Below are 13,773 nucleotides of genomic sequence, written 5' to 3'. Positions count from 1 at the left end.
TCCCACAGAGAGGCAAGTACACACTGGATACGAACATGAGCATTCAATAAGGAGTGAACAAAGAAAAAAGTACAAGACTTCTTCCACAATAAAGGAAATGCCTCAAGCTTCCTGTAACCATCAATGTATGTCAACCATAAGGCATGCCGATCCTCTGACTAAGGTTCAACAAATAACAGTGACGCCTAAGTAATAATAATAATCGCTTATTGTCACAAGTAGGCTTCAACGAAGTTACTGTGAAAAGCCCCAGTCGCCACATTCCGGCGCCTGTTCGGGAAGGCCAGTGATTGAACCCGTGCTGCTGGCCTTGTTCTGCTTTGCAAGCCAGCTGTTTAGCCCACTGTGCTAAACCAGCCCCTGCAAATTAATGCAAATTATTTGCAAGTGAAGTTTAAATTTGAAAAAAAAAAGACTTGTGCCACATTTTTGCTTTCAAAAGACTTATGGAAATGGAGTTGGGCACAAAGGTTTTGCCCATAATGTAGGGCCTCCTTGTTTGCCCTGGAGGCTCTTTTATAACCCACCCACACCGATGGCGGGATTCACTGTTGATAACCTTCCCCGCCACATGATCACATGTGTCTCCTGTGCGTGCCGCTGACAAGATCCACCCCTGCAACTCCCCCCGCCAACCTTATTTTGAAACTGGGCACTTCTCGATGCTGCCATGAGAGGGCGACAAGGTGGCACAGTGGTTAGCACTGCTGCATCACAGCATCAGGGATCCCGATTCAATTCCACCCTTGGGTGACTGTCTGTGTGGAGTCTGCACTCACTCCGTGTGTCTGCCTGGGTTTCCTCCGGGTGCTCCGGTTTCCTCCCAGAATCCAAAGATGTGCAGGTTAGGTGGATTGGCTATGCAAAATTGCCCCTAGATGGGGTTACGGGGATAGGGTGGGGGAGTGGGCCTAGGGTGCTCTTTCAGAGGATTGGTGCAGACTTGATGGGCTGGGCGGCCTCCTTCTGCACTGTAGGGATTCTATTATTCTATGCTTCCCTGCATATAACACACATGAGCTTTGCATCCTTATTTGCATTGGCACAATTGACAAAACTATACCTCAAGAAATCATCGTCACACTGCTTTGTTCCCAAGTTAAGTTTCTTCTTTGTAGACTGTTAACAGAGGCCCTGGAGCTCTGTGTAGAGCTGACGCTAGCACTGTGCTGTCCTGGCCTGGACTCTCCTGAGAAGCTCTCTCCAGCAGATTCTGTTGTGAGACCCTGTCCAGTAGATACACTGCGTACTTGTGCCTCTCCATGTCTCTTGGAAGAAAACGATCCATCTTTACAGTCCTCTTGCCTCGCTTTCTAGCAGCGGAAATGGAAAAAGCTTTCCTCCGTGATTTGGCGCTAAAAGCACGCATGTACAGAGCGCTTGATGTCAGGTGTACATGCAGGGTACGGTGATCTGCTCACTGCTGCCGCTAATGGTCGGAAGACTGTACTGCTTATTTAAAAGATGGCAGTGGCCGGCATTGTCAATAAAAGTGCCGGTAGCAGCCGTAGGGCATTTCTTCCGCGATCGGGACCACCTCAGGGATGCTGCGACCGATTTCTCCACGATCGATTGCTCCGCAGCTCTCCCGACACCTGCTCACAACCCACACTTTGAAGAACCCTGATTCAGGGGAGGAAATCTGCCACCCTTACCTGGTCTGGCCTACATGTGACCCCAGACCCACATTATTGTGGTGGACTCTTAATCATAGAATTTACAGTACAGACGGAGGCCATTCAGCCCACAGGGTCTGTACCGGCTCTTGGAAAGAGCACCCTACCTAAGCCCCACACCTCCACCCTATCCCCGTAACCCCATCTAACCTTTTTGGTCACTGAGGCAATTTATCATGGCTAACCCACCTAACCTGCTCACCTTTGGACTGTGGGGGGAAACCGGAGCACCCGGAGGAAACTCCACGCAGACACGGGGAGAACGTGCAGATGCCGCACAGACAGTGACCCAGCGGGGAATCGAACCTAGGACCCTGGCGCTGAGAAGCCACAGTGCCATCCACTTGTGCTACCGTGCTGCCCACAAAGTTCTTTAGAAGTAGAAATGAACATACTGCACAGATTAAGGCCCAGACCATTTATCCATGGTGTGGTTGGCATTTGACCTCACAGGAGCTTCCTTCCATCACCCTGTCAACATTCTCTTCTATTGCTTTCTGAGTGAGTTAGTGAAGGTGTGCTTAGTGTTCGGGATTCGTGGTGGGCATGGAGGAATGGGAGAGGCTGGCATTCTGGGCGTGGTGGGGGTGGGGGGGGGGGAGGGGGGGTGGTGTCGATGGGAACGGTTAGCCGAGGTGAGAAAACCAGGGGCCTAAAGGGCAGTGTCGGTGCTATGTACGTGTGGGTTCACCTAATCTTGATGGCTGGCAGAATCCTTACCAGAATCCCTCTGATAACTCTCTTTATGACGCATAGAAGAGTCAAGCCTGTCCCACAGAGAGGCGAGTACACACTGGATACGAACATGAGCATTCAATAAGGAGTGAACAAAAAAAAAAGTACAAGACTTCTTCCACAATAAAGGAAATGCCTCAAGCTTCCTGTAACCATCAATGTATGTCAACCATAAGGCATGCCGATCCTCTGACTAAGGTTCAACAAATAACAGTGACGCCTAAGTAATAATAATAATCGCTTATTGTCACAAGTAGGCTTCAGCGAAGTTACTGTGAAAAGCCCCAGTCGCCACATTCCGGCGCCTGTTCGGGAAGGCCAGTAATTGAACCCGCGCTGCTGGCCTTGTTCTGCTTTGCAAGCCAGCTGTTTAGCCCACTGTGCTAAACCAGCCCCTGCAAATTAATGCAAATTATTTGCAAGTGAAGTTTAAATTTGAAAAAAAAAGACTTGTGCCACATTTTTGCTTTCAAAAGACTTATGGAAATGGAGTTGGGCACAAAGGTTTTGCCCATAATGTAGGGCCTTCTTGTTTGCCCTGGAGGCTCTTTTATAACCCACCCACACCGATGGCGGGATTCACTGTTGATAACCTTCCCCGCCACATGATCACATGTGTCTCCTGTGCGTGCCGCTGGCAAGATCCACCCCTGCAACTCCCCCCGCCAACCTTATTTTGAAACTGGGCACTTCTCGATGCTGCCATGAGAGGGCGACAAGGTGGCACAGTGGTTAGCACTGCTGCATCACAGCATCAGGGATCCCGATTCAATTCCACCCTTGGGTGACTGTCTGTGTGGAGTCTGCACTTACTCCGTGTGTCTGCCTGGGTTTCCTCCGGGTGCTCCGGTTTCCTCCCAGAATCCAAAGATGTGCAGGTTAGGTGGATTGGCTATGCGAAATTGCCCCTAGATGGGGTTACGGGGATAGGGTGGGGGAGTGGGCCTAGGGTGCTCTTTCAGAGGATTGGTGCAGACTTGATGGGCTGGGCGGCCTCCTTCTGCACTGTAGGGATTCTATTATTCTATGCTTCCCTGCATATAACACACATGAGCTTTGCATCCTTATTTGCATTGGCACAATTGACAAAACTATACCTCAAGAAATCATCGTCACACTGCTTTGTTCCCAAGTTAAGTTTCTTCTTTGTAGACTGTTAACAGAGGCCCTGGAGCTCTGTGTAGAGCTGACGCTAGCACTGTGCTGTCCTGGCCTGGACTCTCCTGAGAAGCTCTCTCCAGCAGATTCTGTTGTGAGACCCTGTCCAGTAGATACACTGCGTACTTGTGCCTCTCCATGTCTCTTGGAAGAAAACGATCCATCTTTACAGTCCTCTTGCCTCGCTTTCTAGCAGCGGAAATGGAAAAAGCTTTCCTCCGTGATTTGGCGCTAAAAGCACGCATGTACAGAGCGCTTGATGTCAGGTGTACATGCAGGGTACGGTGATCTGCTCACTGCTGCCGCTAATGGTCGGAAGACTGTACTGCTTATTTAAAAGATGGCAGTGGCCGGCATTGTCAATAAAAGTGCCGGTAGCAGCCGTAGGGCATTTCTTCCGCGATCGGGACCACCTCAGGGATGCTGCGACCGATTTCTCCACGATCGATTGCTCCGCAGCTCTCCCGACACCTGCTCACAACCCACACTTTGAAGAACCCTGATTCAGGGGAGAAAATCTGCCACCCTTACCTGGTCTGGCCTACATGTGACCCCAGACCCACATTATTGTGGTGAACTCTTAATCATAGAATTTACAGTACAGACGGAGGCCAATCAGCCCACAGGGTCTGTACCGGCCCTTGGAAAGAGCACCCTACATAAGCCCCACACCTCCACCCTATCCCCGTAACCCCATCTAACCTTTTTGGTCACTGAGGGCAATTTATCATGGCTAACCCACCTAACCTGCACACCTTTGGACTGTGGGGGGAAACCGGAGCACCCGGAGGAAACTCCACGCAGACACGGGGAGAACGTGCAGATGCCGCACAGACAGTCACCCACGACGGGAATTGAACCTGGGACCCTGGAGCTGTGAGACAGCAGTGCTAACCGCTGTGCCAGCCTGAAAATGGCCTGCGAAATGGCCTAGCAAGCCACTCAGTTCCAGGGCAATCGACGCCCAAATCTAGTGAAAAAATAAACAAAAAAGCTCATTTTTACATTCACTTCCTGATTTGCAGTGTTAATGTCAGTCTGCTTGTGACAATAATAAAGATTATTTTTATTATTACTTTGCATTATTGTCACAGCTGGAGAAGCACGTCACAGTTTCAGTGAGAAACAAGTCACTCAATGATTCACAATCTGGGTGGAATAGAAGATCTACCAACTCAGCTATCAAGTTCCCGGTTCAAGCCTCACTTCAGCGTTTGTTGGCCATGGGTGGAGTGATCATAAAGGCGTTCAGCAGCTTGATAATCAGTCTGCTGATCGTTCCAACAAGAGGAAAATGATGTGTTGATTTCGTTATTTAATTGAAAGATCCCTGTCTGTTTAGTTTCTGCTTCCTGACATGTGCTAGCTGGCAAAGTGAAACGAAACTGAATGAGTCACACATTGTGCAAGAGCTGAGAAGCAGTGTTTCCCGGAGTATAAATAAGAGCCAGCATAATATCTTGCACAAACTTCACTGATCCACAGTAATCTCGGATGCCCAGGGTTGGGTAGATTCACCAAAGCAGGGAGTCGAGGCTGGTGTGATTGCTAAGTGTCTCTGGCAGCACCGGGGCAAGCAGGTCCGGTTTGGAATGAACAGAATGTGGAGCAGTCAGACTGGGCAACCTAACTGAGCCTCGGACAGGATCAGTCCTGGGCCAAGTGAATGTTCGGACAGAGCGGGAACTGAGGGTCAGCTGAAGCATCCAAAATCTGGGCAAACACCCACCCTGCCGGCACGCAGCTGAATCCAGGAGTAAGGACCAGGCAGGCAGGAGCAGTATGGCGGAAGGAATCCTCTCGGACTATCTGGACGAGGACGTTGAAACTGACTCGGGTGAGGAAGAGTCAGGCACTCTGGATGAGGGGGACGCAGAGAGTCTGGACGAGGAAGCCATGATGGAAAGGAAGTTGAATTACATCGATCGGCTGAGCGACACCATGGGGAAGTTGAGGCTGGATGAACTGTTACCCGAGTCCTCAACCTCGGAGGCTGGAGCTGAGGGTTCAGGAATGAGCAAGAGTATTTCTGCAGAGAACGGTGGTAAGTGTTGATTGGCAAGTAAAGCTGCTCCTCGTAGAATGTCCCGGAGCAAACACGCAGGCGATGGGTAATGCTGGCTCCTCCTCAGTCTTAAGGCCTGTTGTGAGGGATGGGAGTGAGCGCATTGCAAAGTCCAAAGTATATCCTGGAGGGGCTAGAGTTATCTCAATAACAACCAGATATTTATATGGTGGAATGTCCCAAATGTTTCACAGGAGCATTTTAAAACAAAGTTTGATATCTCTGCTGAATGAGATGTTAGGTCAGGTGACCAAATCTTTGGCCAGACTGAAGGAACAGCCACATATTTCCAAGTCAGGACGGTGAGTGACTTGGGAGGGAACTTTTAGATGTTGGCCTTCTCTTGTACCTGCTGCCGTTCTCCTTACTGTAGAGAACACCGGCTGCATTCTCCGTTCCCCAATGCTGACTTCGTAATCGGTGATCGGGCGGAGAATCCCTTTTCATAGAATTTACAGTGCAGAAGGAGGCCATTCGGCCCATCGAGTCTGCACCGGCCCTTACAAAGAGCATCCTACTGAAGCCCACGTATCTACCCTCTCCCCCTAACCCAGTAACCCCAACTTAACATTTTGTGGACACTAAGGGCAATTTAGCATGGCCAATCCACCTAGCCTGCACATCTTTGGACTGGGAGGAAACCTGAGCACCCAGAGTAAACCCACGCAGACACGGGGAGAACGTGCAGACTCCGCACTGTTGCTCGTTGTGTCTTTACTTAATTTGCTCTGTTTTATAACCTTTGCTCTAGAGTCGCCAGGTATCTTTATGATACCACCACGAGGTTCAAGTTCAAGTGCTGATCAATAACTCAATACACCAGTTAGTAAGTTTCAAATCAAAACACATTTATTATACACAGTCAATCACTACTCATGTATAAAACTCTACTTACTAGACGATCTCTAACACTAAGAGGCCAATACTTAGCTTTGGAACTGGCCCACCAGGTCAGGGGAACAAATGGCCTTTCGTTCGATTCTGAGTCTGCAGGATTCAAAAGCTGGTATGGACTGGTAGCTAGGAGTGCCTATCTCGTAGCGTGCGTTGATTGGAGACTTACTTGGTTGGTGCAGCTACTAGGCAGGTCACGGTCAAGGGTTGTTCCGAGCTGCTGAGAGACCCTGCCAAAAAGGACGAATTGAACTTGGGGACTCTATTTTATAGTCCCCAGGGGCTTTGCGCCCTTTTGGGTGGACCCCGTACCTGGTTCCAAGTGATTGGACTAAGTTCTGATCACTTGGATCGATTTCTCCAATACTGGAGCGGTTCCCTGATCGCTGGGCTGTCCCTAAGTGTCCGTTGGCCTTCCTTTGTCTTGGCTCCTGCTGGCGCCGAGGAGTCTGGCTTGGCCTTGTTTATCTTAACTGTTTCCAATTGTTCCCGGGGTTCGCTCATCAATATGTAGATGGTTGTTAGTTTCAGTGCTGTCTGGGTTCCTGCAAGTTCTGATTCCAGGAAACTTTGCACCTGCTTGTTTTTCCTGCGTTTGACTGAATTTCCCTGCATCCTTAGCGGATCTCCATTTTAAAGTCGGGAAGTGGCCAACCCAGATGGCTACAGCACAGACAGTGACCCAGCCGGGAATCGAACCTGGGAACTTTTGACGCTGAAATCGGGGGCGGCACCTGTTTGACGCAGGTTTTGTATGCTCCCCCCCCCCTCCAAAACGGCGTCATCGCGGTGCAGACGAGGGGTGGCCGGGGGGGGGGGGGGGGCCACTATCAGGCAGGGCTGGTCCGCGGCCGGCGCCATGTTTTACGCCGCGGCCGCTGCAGGTCGCCGCCGTGCGCATGCACGGCCGCAGACCCGGCCATTCTCCGGCTGTTTACTCCGTGGAGGCCGGGGGGTTTTACGTGGCCCGGCTGCTGGCCCCTCATCGGTCGCAGGATCAGTTTTTTTCCGCCTAAAACGCCACAGCTCCTCCGCACTCAGCCTCAGAATCGGAGAATCTGGCCCCACAGGTTTGGAAGGTGCTGCTGAAACCCCCAGGGGGGAAACATTGCCACACAGCGAGTGGTCAGCATCTAGAGATTCACCTGAGGAAGGAGCAGCGCTCCGAAAGCTAGTGATATCGAAACAAACCTGTTGGACTTTAACCTGGTGTTGTAAGACTTCTTACTGAGCATCTAGAGTGCACTGCCTGTAATTCAATTGAGGCTGCCAAATAATAGGATGGTAATCGGAAGAGAACAGTAATGTGCAGCACTCGGGTGGAAAGGCAGGGGAGCTGCAGCGGTTGATCTGGTCACGCAGAAAGCAAATATGTTCAGGGGCCACGTGGCGCCCTCCTGTGGTGGAACCACTCTATGATTCTATAATAGATTCAGCACCGGAGGTTTTTCTTTTACAGCTGCAGTCATGTCCTCTTAGGAACATAGGAGTAGACCATTCAGCCCCTCTAACCTTCTCTGCTATTCAATGAGATCATGGCTGACCTGTGGCCTAACTCCATATACCTTTAGCCCATATCCCTTAACATCTTTGGTTAACAAAAATCTCTACCTCAGGTATAAAATTAACAACTGTTCTAGCTACGGCTGCTGTTTGTGGGAGTGAGTTCCAAACATCTACCACCCTTTGAGTGAAGAAGTTCTTCCTAACATCTCTCCTGAACAACCTGGCACTAATTTCTAGACTATGCCCCCTAGTTTTAGAATCCCCAACCAGTGGAAATAGTTTATCTGGATCTATCCTGTCTTTCCCTGTTAATATCTTGAAGACTTTGATCAGATCACCCCTTAGCCTTCTCAATTCCAGAGAAAACAGGTCTAATTTGTATAATCACCCTTTATAACTTAACCCCTGAAGTCCAGGTATCATCCAGGTAAACCTATATTGCATTCCCTGCAAGGCCAAAATATCCAAAATATCCTTCCTATGGTGTGGTGCCCAGATCTGCTCACAGTGACTCTGAGTGGGGTCTAACCAGGGTTTTGTAAAACTGCAGCATATAACGTCTGCATCCTTACACTCCAGCCCTCTGGATGCAAAGGCCAGAATTCCATTAGCCTTCTTGATTACTTTCAGAACTTGTTTGTGACGTTTTACAAATATAAGCACCTGAGCCTCCAAGTCTCTTTGGACAGTCACTACACCTACCCTCTTTCCATTTGGAAAGTACTCTGCTCTATCCTTTTTTGGTCCAAAATGGATAACCTCGCATTTGCTGACATTGAAATCCATCTGCCATCATTTTGCCCATTCACCTAGTCTATCAATATCCCTCTGTAATTTGTAACTTTATGCTGCCCCTGCACTACCTACGATGCCACCCAACTTTGTGTCATCAGCAAATTAGGATCTGTGACTTTCTATGCCATCATCCATGTCGTTAATGAATTGAGACCCTAACACAAATCCCTGTGGGACACCACTAGTCATACCCTGTCAATTTGAGAAGACATAGAACATTCAGTGCAGAAGGAGGCCATTCAGCCCATCGAGTCTGCACCAACCCACTTAGTCCTCACTTCCACCCTATCCCCAAAACCCAATAACCCCTCCGAACCTTTTTGGACACTAAGGGCAATTTAGCATGGCCAATCCATCTAACCCAACGTCTTTGGACTGTGGGAGGAAACCGCACCTGGAGGAAACCCACGCAGACTCGGGGACAACGTGCAGACTCCGCACAGACAGTGACCCAGCAGGGTACCTCCCTGTTATCATTAGTTTCTGTCGCCTGCCTCTCAACCAATTACCCAGCCATGTCAGTAATTTGCCCTCAATTCCGTGCATTTCTACCTTGTTAACCTCCCAAGCGGGACTTTATCAAATGCCTTCTGGAAGTCCATATAAACAGCATCTATAGACATTCTCCTGTCCATTACATTAGTCACCTCTTCAAAAAATTCAATGAGGTTTGTCAGGCATTAACTATCCGTCATGAATCCATGCTGGCTCTGCGTGATTAACTAAAAATGTTTGAGGTGTTCAGTCACCCTATCCCTGATAATAGACACCACAGGTGTTAGGCTAACTCACCTGTAATTCCCTGTTTTTACTCTGTAGCCATCTGGGATGGCCACTTATAATAAGAAACATGGACGGTCGCAAAGCATAATGGGAAAAATGGACAATGCAAGGTTCAGGGAGGCTCAGAGCTGAATGTATATTTGTGAGCGAAGAACACAGACAGCATCGAAACCCCCAACCGATTAGCATTTTGATGGCCCATCTCCGTAAGACAAAGGACTGATACTTGAGCAACCAATACAATCCCAGACATTTCGGCACCACTCCCTGTACCCAGGAAGCATCAACAACAGGGTCAATGACCCCTTTGGACATGCCCGGCCATTGAGCCACCCGCCCCTTTATTGACTCAAATCAAATCCAGTGATCAAGAATTACCCAATTAATGGGGTCCAAACCGAAGGACCGCCCAAAAGAGGGCAAAACTGCCCAAGGATAAAGAGAGAAACCACCATGTTTTTGATCTCTCTTGGACCCTGCGTTCCGGCAACGTCTACTTCCAGTCGCAGCACCACCAGAAGCAAGTTCAAGTTCAACGCCTGCTACCAGACGGGTGAGCCCAGCTGAGCAGTAGTTACTTCTCCAGGCCCGATAGATCCAGATCCGAACAAAGGCCACTGTTCCTCTGACCTAAGCCGGGTGCCTGAAGTTAAGTACAGGTTGTCATAGTTGATAGGTGTAGTTTAACTAGTAGTGCCTATGTTGCATGATTAATTGTGTGTAAATAAAGTGCCCTTGATCTTGAACTGGCTAACTGGTGTTTGGCTCTTTGATCGATATCTGGTTGAACCTTGTGGTGGTATCATTTGATACCTGGCGACTCTGAGCAATATAATATTGAGATCCAAAGAAAAAAGGACAACCTGATTGGTTGCCATATTTATAGCAGGTAAAAACAGCAACAACTCTTTCACCTTTCTTAAAAAGCAGAGTGACATGAGCAATTTTCCAATTCAGAGGGACGATTCCTGAATCTAGGGAACTCTGGAACATTATAGTTAGGGCATCTACAATGGCCTCCCCCGACTTCCTTTAACACCTTTGGATGGAAACAGTCAGGCCCTGGGAGCTTGTCACTGTTTAGTTCCTCATTATCGATGTTTTACTTACGTTAATTTTATTTAGTCCCTGTCCCCAATCTACTATTAGTGTTCTTGGGACCTCCGGCAAACTATCCTCTTTTACTACTCTAACTACTGTGACAAAGTAATTGTTCAGCATGTCTACCATTTCCTCATAGTCACTGAAAAATACCCACTTTTAGTCTTTAGCGGGCCAACATTGCTCCTGACCATCCACTTCCCCCTTATATAATGATAAAACCTCTTATTGAGGTTGATGTTTCCTTTCATCATTCTTTTTAGTAGCTCTTATAAGCTGCTTTGTAACCCTTTGCTGGTCTTTGTATCTTTCAGTAGGATCTGTGCTGTGTTTTGCATTTTTGTCAGCCCTTTTAGTTTTATGATGTCCCTTATCTCTTTAGTTGTCCATGGCTGTATTTTCTGTGCAGTGTTGCTTTTCCCTCTCAGCCTGGTTCTATGTTGTGCTAAATGTTTCTTTCAACATCTTCCACTGTTCTTCCGTTGTTTTACCCATCAGCAGATTTTCCCAGTTTACTGTGGATAGTCTCTGTCTCAGCTCATTCAAGTCGGCCTTACCTAAATCTAAAATTCCAATATTCAAACATTACATTGAACTCGAGCATGTTATGATCGCTATTTAATAAATGTTCATTCTCAATTAGGTTACTAATTAAATCTGACTCATCACTCATTACTAAATCCAATATTGTTTGTCCTCAGGTGACACAGTGGCTTCACAGCGCCAGGGACCTGGGTTTGATTCCCAGCTTGGGTCACTGTCTGTGTGGAGTCTGCACATTCTCCCTGTGTCTGCGTGGGTTTCCTCCGGGTGCTCTGATTTCTTCCCACAAGTCCCGAAAGACGTGCTTGTTAGGTGAATTGGACATTCTGAATTCTCCCTCTGTGTACCCGAACAGGCACCGGAATGTGGCGACTAGGGGCTTTTCACAGTAACTTCATTGCAGTCTTAATGTAAACCTACTTGTGACAATAATAATGATTATTATTATTGCTGTAGAAAATTGTCTCTGACCCACTCCAGGAATTCACTACCTTTCTGTCAGGTAAGAAGACTGACAACACCAGGTTAAAGTCCAACAGGTTTGTTTCGATATCACTAGCTTTTGGAGCACTGCTCCTTCCTTAGGTGAATGAAGAGGTATATTCCTGAAACATACATATTGACAGATTCAAAGATGCCAAACAATGCTTGGAATACGAGCATTAGCAGGTGATTAAATCTTTACAGATCCAGAGATGGGGTAACCCCAGGTTAAAGAGGTGTGAATTGTGTCAAGCCAGGACAGTTGGTAGAATTTCGCAGGCCAGATGGTGGGGGATGAATGTAATGCGACATGAATCCCAGGTCCCGGTTGAGGCCGCACTCATGTGTGCGGAACTTGGCTATAAGTTTCTGCTCGGCGATTCTGCGTTGTCGCGCGTCCTGAAGGCCGCCTGGGAGAACGCTTACCCGGAGGTCAGAGGCTGAATGCCCTTGACTGCTGACGTGTTCCCCGTCTGGAAGGGACCATTCCTGCCCGGTGATTGTCGCGCGATATCCGTTCATTCGTTGTCGCAGCGTCTGCATGGTCTCGTCTGCTCGGCGATTCTGCGTTGTCGCACGTCCTGAAGGCCACCAACGAATGAACGGACATCGCGCGCCAATCACCAGGCAGGAGTGTTCCCTTCCAGTCGGGGAACACTTCAGCAGTCAAGGGCATTCAGCCTCTGACCTCCGGGTAAGCGTTCTCCCAGGCGGCCTTCAGGACCCCCTGGGTCCGTAACCGTCCTTGTCGCAGTAAACACCGTCCTCTTATTTAGCAGTATGGCTCTTCCCCTGGCCCTCATCCCGTAACAGGATTGATAGGTCTGTCCCACCCAGCCCTTCCTTACCCACTCGGTCCTTCTATCTCAGGTACGAATCTTGAAGGAAGACTATGTCAGCTTTCAAACTTTTCACTGGGCCATTAAGTACCCTGACGATCCAGAAGACTATCCTGACGAGGTTTTTTTGCTCCCCCCCCCCCCTCCCCCCCTCCAACCATATTTACCTGGTGGATGCACCCCTGTATTCCGGGGTTTCCCTTTGTTAGGGGGGCGTCCAAAATGGCTGCGGTCACCGTTCCCCCCCATGAGGTCAGGTCACTGCGCTCCGGGGTTTCCCTTTGTCCAGGGGCCACCCAACACGGCCGCCAACTGTGTGTACACCATGTGGGTGACCCCCTGCGCTCCGGGGTTTCCCTTCGTTCAGGGACCTTCCAAAGTGGCTGCATGGGTGCCATCTTGTTCCAAGTCGCCACATGTGGCCTGTTGCAGCCAGCCTGGAGCCTTTGCTCTCTTTCTTCCTGTGTTCCCCTTCTGGTATTTTCTCCCCCGCTCGTCTTCCTCCCCCCTACACCTCCCTGTAGCCATCCCCCCCGCTTCCTTCCCTCTGTTTCTTCCCCTAGTCATCCCCCTGTTGCTGATGTCTGCCTTCGCGCTGCTGATGGTTGAGGTGTGGGGATGTTTAATCCTTCGTATTAGCGGGCTATTTCGGGTGGAAGAGCCCATTTCGAGTTCGTGGGAGGAGAGCCACCTGATAGGCATTTCATAGAATTTACAGTGCAGAAGGAGGCCATTTGGCCCATCAAGTCTGCACCGGCTCTTGGAAAGAGCACCCTACCCAAGGTCAACACATCCACCCTATCCCCATAACCCAGTAACCCCACCCAACACTAAGGGCAATTTTGGACGCTAAGGGCGATTTATCATGGCCAATCCACCTAACCTGCACATCTTTGGACTGTGGGAGGAAACCGGAGCACCCGGAGGAAACCCACGCACACACGGGGAGAACGTGCAGACTCCGCACAGACAGTGACCCAAGCCGGAATCGAACCTGGGACCCTGGAGCTGTGAAGCAATTGTGCTAACCACTGTGCTACCGTGCTGCCCAGGCTTCTCAGCACATCCCCATCACCAGAAGTCCGAAAGCACAGATTTCTAATCTTCATTCGCTGGTTGAAAGGAGGAATCTATGTCCCTCTGAGCATCTGGGTCTATAACCATCGATAGTGTCGCTAACGCTTTGTTAACAGGA

At 49.2% G+C, this 13,773-nt stretch overlaps 1 protein-coding gene across 1 annotated transcript in view; it reads left to right on the top strand.

Annotated features, from left to right (window-relative positions):
* Positions 1–4,955: 4,955 nt before the first annotated feature.
* LOC140429126 (probable ATP-dependent RNA helicase DDX60) overlaps positions 4,956–13,773 on the top strand; it is a 205,073-nt gene continuing 196,255 nt past the window's right edge. The window contains exon 1 of the mRNA XM_072515726.1: positions 4,956–5,613. Coding sequence (XP_072371827.1) covers positions 5,352–5,613 — 262 coding nt within the window. The 5' untranslated portion in view covers positions 4,956–5,351. The remainder of the gene's footprint in view (positions 5,614–13,773) is intronic.

The sequence above is a fragment of the Scyliorhinus torazame genome, chromosome 9 (assembly GCF_047496885.1).
Source record: "Scyliorhinus torazame isolate Kashiwa2021f chromosome 9, sScyTor2.1, whole genome shotgun sequence".
NCBI lineage: Eukaryota > Metazoa > Chordata > Chondrichthyes > Carcharhiniformes > Scyliorhinidae > Scyliorhinus > Scyliorhinus torazame.
This window is presented reverse-complemented; position numbering and strand designations above follow the sequence as displayed.